We start from the raw sequence: 7500 nt of genomic DNA, 5'->3' as shown, positions 1-7500 counted from the left end.
TTTTCAAGCGCGCGAAAAAACACTATACCCACCCGTCCTACATACACATTGGATGTGGATTTTCAGCGCTTTTTGACGTCAGTTTGGGGTGTAAGTTTTAAATTAATTGTCCTTTCAATCTTTCAGACAAGTGAAATTATGTTTGTTATCAAAAAAAATAATAATAATCTCTGTCAGTCTTGCGATACAAATAAGTGCATACAAGTCTCATTATCAGTAATTTTTACATCGCCATTTTTTATGTCGGTTAGTATAACTAAATACCTTTCAAACGCAGTAAGTCACTGCTCATAATATTGACTACAACATAGTTTTTTCTCCAGTTGAAAATGTCTAGTTTGGTGCCTGAAAAGTCCATTTTGCGGGAAGTTTCAAAAACCTTTCTTCAAGAAAACGGCTGCTCTGTTTAAAAAGGCATAGAAGCGGAGATTTTGTCGTTAAAGACACCTATTGTTCGGGTCCATCAAAACAATGAGAAGATTCAGATTTCACGGGTGTCGTGCACTAAGAACCTCCGGAACCTGGTGAAACTGATGATGGAGAACGTTATCAGCAATAATTTGAAGCAAGCTCTGCATTAAAAAACGGTCAAAATGCGATAACTGACGTGATAAACCCTTTTTGCAACAGGCTATAATTCTAGGCCGCATCATGATAAAACCGGAGAAAACATGTTTCAAAACGTCGAAGACAAAATTCCCCAGAGATTGTTCTTTCTAAATACTACTTGTTTGGTTGTTTTTAAAAAAAATAATGGGAAACACAGCTCCTCATTCTTTATGAAAGTATCGAAAAATGCTTGTTGCCTAAAATGTTTCAAAAGATGAGGAGTTCTTTCGACATGGAATTCGAAAAATTGCCCAAAAAATATGGTAAGAAGTAGTGTGGCTAGCGATGGGCAATATTTTTAATTAACAGATAGTTAAACACCGATTAAATTTTGTAAAAAAACGGCTAATTTGAATGCATACACCTAATACTTTACAATAAACAGATGTGTTATGACCTCGAAGCACTCTTTCAAACAGAAAGTGGATAACCGAATCGGCATCGAAACAGAATAAAGGGAACATAAACAATGCCCTACCTTGAATCATAGCACACACATCAAGCGATACTATGGTAACACATAGCAAGCAGGCGGATTGTTCTCTTGCTTCTTAAATCACTACTGAAGGTCAGTCAATAACTGCGGTTGGTTTTTGGGACAATTGTTTAGTTACTTGTGAAGAAATTGTGTTTGTAAAAGTGTTCTGTTCCGCACCAAGCAATATTGAAGTGAAGTTGAAGATTTGGTACCGCAAATGGAGTGTGGTGCGAACCGACAACACGACATCGCAATCCGCTGTGGCCACGTGGGTTGCAGCCACGGTATGCATGCGTCGTCGCGATAGGAATCCTCCGTCCGTCTACCCGGTCGGGTGGTATGTATTGCAAGCAGTGCGCCCCATCGAGCCGGCCTCGAAAGCTCTCTTCTTATCATGCACCCACCGTCGCCGATTGATTGGTTCGCAAACGCCTTCCATCAATGCGCTGATGTCCCCCGTCCCGTCGCCGTTGTTATCGTTCGCTATCGCGTGTCGCGCGCTTCGTCCTTTATTGCGACAAAGTTGAAACGAAAGTGGGGAAGCCAGTCAGCCAGCGAGCCAGCCACTCGACTCGGGCCTGAGAGGGGCCTCCTCCCTGTGGTGTGCGTGGCAAACTCCGAATAAACGATTCCGATTCCGGTGGCCGGAGAAATCGCTTACGTGGTCGTCTACCCTATACAACCCCCGTTGCTCTTTTCCTCGATTGTGCAAACGGATGTGGCACGAGATCGATTTCTCATCCATGATCTCTCGATAGGTTAACTCCCAACCGCAGAGTGCAGATGATAGGGTTTGGTTTGAGATCGATCATCGATCGAGACGCGCTGGTCCGGGCGGTTTAAAATTAAAAAAAAAAAAAAGTTCGATACACAAGGGGCCTGGGAAGTGTTATCTCTCCTGCTATCCCCGCCGGACCGCTTGCCAATGTCAACACAAATGGCATCCAGCACCATCGTTGTCGTCGTCGTCAACGTCTTCCTCGGGTAGTGCCTTAATCTTATCTCGCATTGCAGTGATGGTTGGCCGTGGACAAGGTCCACACAAATCATTCCCGGTCCACTTCGGGAGCGCTCTCCACCCGTTCGCGATCGATAATCATTTCCCGTGCGGCGGCGATCAACCAATTGAACACGAGGGGAAATTCAGGGTGAGAATTCAATTAGGCATTAAGACGGCATAGAGGCTACTGATGAAAATCCCGACGATTTACAGTTGGAAACAACAATTGCAGGAATTACCCTTGAGCAGCGTGAAGAGGTGGTGTGACACGCTCCCTCACGTCGTTTCGAGTGTCCTCTTGGGCGAAATTCTTGGGACGAAATCCCCACCTACAACTACTACTACTATTACTAGGGGACCCAGTTCCGTTTACAATGTCGTTATCATTGGGTGGCCCTGATCAGGTGGCACAAAATCATCCGGCCAACCAATCAAGGCCTCTGATCTGTGGCGAAATTTGGCGAGAGTCAACTGCACAAAGTCTGAAGAGAGACAAAGACGGAAGAGATCAGTTCCGTCAATGGTTCAAGATTTGACCGATTTTCACTCTGCATCTCCAATGGGAGAGTTGTGTTCCGGAATTCGATTAATTCATCACGTTGCGTGTGATGTCCGTTTCGTCACTCAAACTCCTGAATTGCAAATCAACTTTTTTTTATCGGTGTGGCCTTTGGATTTTTGGCCAATTCCCGGATGTGGTACCCAAGACTCCAGCCTGTTGGAGCTATTGATACGAGATGGAGCTACCGAAAACGGCAGCTGCAACCGAAACAACACAAACATATCACATTGATGTACCCGGTGCGGGGGGACAAACCATACGTTTCTTATCAATGATCCTATATCGAATTTAACGTCGGCTTATAAACCATTGGCCGGAAGCTTATTCCCGTCAAGGTGCGCACACATCAGCCCGTCGCAAGGTCTTGTGGGGCTCCACTCACCCTTGTTTATGATCTAGGGGACAGTAAAGTCAAAGTTACTTATGCTGCCGATAAGCCGGTAGTTTCCAGAGAAACGATTGCTCACTACTGGAGCTCCATCCGCGGTTTTTGCGGGGGGTGATGATGATGATGATGATGATGAAGCATAAAACCACCTGCTTGGTGGAGGGTGCCAGAGATCCGTCGATGCGATAGTTTCGGGTGTGCAGGAGCTATAAACGATCGTCTGGTTGACTGTTTCGTTTCATTTTTATGATCACTTTGAGGAGGGAGTCAAATGGAGTAGCCGGCCGGCAAATCAAACAACCATTTAATGCTTTCTTCAATTGAAAGGAAAACGAAAAATATCACCCAGATGATCTCGGATCGTCGTCGGGCAACAGCAGTAAAAACAGCAGTCTATTGCCCTTCGAGCGGTCGATAAGAAATCGAAGAGAAAAAGAGAAAACACAGAGAGATTGTTAAAATGCAATTGCAGTTCTCCTCGAGGGCATCCGTGGTCACGAGCTGTGGCACGTTTGTTTGGTGACGTCAATCTGAATCCCACCGGCAAAAAAGGGAAAAAGAAACCGAGGATAAGGTACTATCGGTTATGACGTCTCTGAAGAGATCCTAGAAGTCTTGATTATCTTGTTGCAAAAGCAGTCCTTGAAGACACTAAAAGCACGTCTATCAAAGAACTTATCGTAGTCGCGAGCGGTCGTATCTGTTCCCGATGGTCACTGTCCAGTGTGAGCTCACATCCATGCCCAAAACCGTGAGTCACTTGCTGCAGCTCCAGCAATGATTCACGCGAGCCAGCTGGCTCATGGACGAGTCACGAGTTGAGTCACAAGGACTCCACATCCGGTGAGTCACCACCACCGGGGAGGGGTCAGTTCGTTCCAAACATTCCGCAAACGTCACCACCCGTCCTTTTCGTCTTCTTGTGCGCTTCTTCTTACTCGTTCGTACAGCTCCGGTGTGAACATTCGGCTGAACTCCTCCAGCACATCCTCTTGGGCGATCTGTGGGATATCCATTTGCGCGATCGTCCGTCCGTCCGTCCGGTCCTTTTAGAACCCGGTGTTGTCCCACTGGATCAATCCGGAACTGTAGCACACCCGAGACACACCGGCACAACGGTAACGGATCAAAAGCACTGTTTGGCCCCCGGGGGACTCTCTTGCAGGTGGATCAATCACAGATGATCACAACGCGAAACTAGCGCGACGGGGATGACGACAACGACGACGGGGCTTCCGGAACGAGCGAATGTTGACATTAGACTGACCGGTCGCTGCACTTGCGGCGTTGGCCAAAGGTGCCTCTCCTATCCTTTCCTTTCCTTTTCTTCCTTCTGCTGTTGCTGCTGCTGCTGCTGCTACTCGGTGGGTGGGTACTAGCGTATCCGTCACAAGCGGTTGATCACCACCCGGGGGGCTTGCGGGATGCGACGCACACGAACATGCAGTCACCCCTTTTTCTACGCTCTGTCTCTTCTTCTCTTTGCCCCACCAACAACCCGATTTCGGTGCCGTCCTTTTCCTTCAGGGGACCGGGTGGCACTTGTCACCTTCTTCACCCCAGCCGAACCACTTGTGGAGTGGGTTTTTTGTTTCATTCTGGTCTATGTTACGCGCTTGCCTCGCGCTTATCATTATCACCCAGCGGTGCCCCGCCACCATCACCGCCAAAGACCGATAAATTTGGCGAGCGATACATCGGATACGCACACCACCCACCCGTACACTTGGTTGGTTTGGCTGATAACAGCTGCTGTTGCTGCTCGCTAGGTGTGCCATGGCCATTCCCTCCGTAGAAGGTGACACACTCGTGGTGCTGTGCCGCGATGGCTCATGGTGCCCCAATCGAAATCTGCACAATAAACGGCCACAAAATCGTTTATTTTCTTTCTCCCTTTTTTTACCATAAAACTGGGTACCGATGACGCTGAGGCCCGGCGTGATAAGAAAATTGCGTCCGTCAGTCCGATGATTCGATTCGATTTTCGTCGTATTTCGGCTTTTCTTTTTCGGGGAGGGACGACGACGATTGATATGGGTTTATTTTATTGGTTGCCGTCCGCGAAGCCGACCGCGGGAAATTGGAGCAAATAAAACTTTCGATCGCTGGACCGCGGGTCCGGTGTTTAACTTCCCCAACTTTTGATCCACGTGTCCGGTGTAGTCCACCATTATCGTATGGTGGCAACTTTCCACTCATCGCGATGGTTCCACCAAATCATGGGAAGTTAATGTATCCACCACATGATGTTTTTTAACAATCGGCAAGCTACGAATAGTAACGACCTTTTTATGGCAGGAAAATGCGTAAAGTAGAGATGGGATCATCTGGAGGAATTGATCATCAAATGGATATCGCGACTCAAGGTCGTAAGAGGCCTTAACAACCCACCCATACTTGGACGCTTGGAGAATACGTTTGGATTCAGACCAGCCACGCTCAACATGTCAGGATGGCCGAGCGGTCTAAGGCGCCAGACTCAAGAGCAAATCTTACCCGCAACCGCGGGTGTTCCGAGCGTTCTGGTCCTCTCTGAGGGCGTGGGTTCGAATCCCACTTCTGACAAAAATATCTTTTTTATTGTTTTATTCGAGATATTTTGGACTTTCTGAAGCTTATGCTACGGGCAAAGTTCTTTTATAATAGTAAAGAATTTTAACTATTCATTCTACGATTAATTATTATTTAGCATTATAACCAGTATTCTTAATTTATTAAGTAGGAAACTGAAATGGAAAATGTTGGCAACAGAATGTGATTATTCTTTCTGGAGAATCTTTGTGTTTTGCTCCTTATTCGTAGGAGTTTTATCAGTTCAATTTTCTTACTTTTGATATTCGAATTAGAAAGACCTTTTTAATATTATTCTTTTCCAGCTCCTAGCATTTGATAAGAGACTAATCTATTCTGAAAGAAAAAATCCCCCGAAGCGTTACATTCTAATCTATTCAATTTTATTTTGCACCTAACGTTACTGCACCAGTAGGAACGTGGCTGATTGTCGCATAATATTTGTGCTCTCCTATTAAATTACTACTTTATCGTTTATCAATAATTAAAACACCACATTGGTTCAGATAAATTCTTTCGTAAAAGATGAAAGTTAAACCTTCTCGGACAGCTACAATAATTAAAGGCCGCGTTCTCATTAGTACATTCTCCCTCAAAAAACCTTGGTATCAACGAAACAAGTACAGTTTTATAAGCTTATGTTTAGGTTTCTCGAGTTTTACGTTTACCGAGACACATATCGATCAATTATCAAAGAGATTATCAATATTATAAAATATGAGTGGTTGCAAAGAAAAAGAAATAAAAAGAAATGGAATCCGCCCGAATAGGGACTTGAACCCTAGACCGTTGGATTAAAAGTCCAACGCTCTACCGACTGAGCTACCCGGGCACTGATTCCACCGGCGCCAAATGACATATACAAATATGGGAGCGTTTTTTTCGAATAAGAACCCGTTTAATCGACTTGTTGATTCTTAACAAACGTGAACCAGTAAGAAAAAAGGAACAAAGAAAGTACTGTAAGTTTATCAAATGTCGATGTTTTAAAATCGTTTCTTGAAATCCCCTTTGTTACTATGATCAATTGAATTTTAAGCAAAACATAAAGTATGAGAACCTTCCAAGTTCAGTTAAAAAAGAGTGAGAATCTTCTGCAAATTTGCACCAAATATCTTGCAGGTTGTTCTGCTTTGTTTCGTATAATGGTGAAGAAATATACAAAAGACAAATAAAAAGCACATGCTGGGTGTGCTAGCCACAATTAGAAAAAATGTTTTACTAAAAGTAACTATTCTTTCTTAAGGATTAAATTCCGATTATGACAATTGAAGCTAACAGAGTGTAGGTTACTATTGAATTTAGTGAGTGGAGTAGAATGAGAAGACGAATAATACTCGCGATTTTTTTTTGTTCCAGCTTATAAAAAGGTTTGTTTATTCTGTTGAGTTATTTCAACAAATGTCTGCAATATCAAAAAAAGCATATAATTCCCATTCCTTTAAAAATTCTATAATGTTTATATCCGATATTCTAGCGATCAAAATACAATAAACATGTAAAAAATAATAACCAAAATCAAGAAAAAAAAGTATTTCAACCGCCCGAATAGGGACTTGAACCCTAGACCGTTGGATTAAAAGTCCAACGCTCTACCGACTGAGCTATCCGGGCCATACAAACCCAGCATACCAAACAATTATTTGTACTACTGAGCAGGCGAGCGCGTTTTCTCGCTTCTCACGACACTTTGGGCCTGATTCCGCGACTGTCTCTGGCCGAGTGGTAAAGTTCTATAGTGAGATGGCCTGCTCACATCTATCTCACCTAGGCAGTGCGGCCTTACGGAATCAAACCTTATGCCTTTACAAACCTTTAACTTAAATTATCACAACACTTCAATAATTATGGATGGTGGATTGGCTTAATTTCTTATGAGACACGATATTCAG

At 44.2% G+C, this 7500-nt stretch overlaps 1 protein-coding gene and 3 non-coding genes across 6 annotated transcripts in view; 1 reads left to right on the top strand and 3 right to left on the bottom strand.

Moving 5' to 3' along the window:
* Nucleotides 1-7500, bottom strand: part of LOC126572335 (plastin-1) — a 31314-nt gene that overhangs the window by 6077 nt on the left and 17737 nt on the right. The window contains exon 1 of one of the 3 annotated variants that reach the window (XM_050231561.1): nucleotides 3976-4317. The exons of the other annotated variants lie outside the window; for them this stretch is intronic. Coding sequence (XP_050087518.1) covers nucleotides 3976-4053 — 78 coding nt within the window. The 5' untranslated portion in view covers nucleotides 4054-4317. Of the gene's footprint in view, nucleotides 1-3975; nucleotides 4318-7500 lie in introns of those variants that run through there. 3 annotated transcript variants of the gene reach the window in all.
* Trnal-caa (transfer RNA leucine (anticodon CAA)) lies at nucleotides 5484-5602 on the top strand. Its single transcript has 2 exons — nucleotides 5484-5521; nucleotides 5558-5602. It is a non-coding gene; the product is annotated as a tRNA-Leu (tRNA).
* Nucleotides 6368-6440, bottom strand: Trnak-uuu (transfer RNA lysine (anticodon UUU)). The gene has a single exon. It is a non-coding gene; the product is annotated as a tRNA-Lys (tRNA).
* Trnak-uuu (transfer RNA lysine (anticodon UUU)) lies at nucleotides 7150-7222 on the bottom strand. The gene has a single exon. It is a non-coding gene; the product is annotated as a tRNA-Lys (tRNA).

This window comes from Anopheles aquasalis, chromosome 2 (assembly GCF_943734665.1).
Source record: "Anopheles aquasalis chromosome 2, idAnoAquaMG_Q_19, whole genome shotgun sequence".
NCBI lineage: Eukaryota > Metazoa > Arthropoda > Insecta > Diptera > Culicidae > Anopheles > Anopheles aquasalis.
This window is presented reverse-complemented; position numbering and strand designations above follow the sequence as displayed.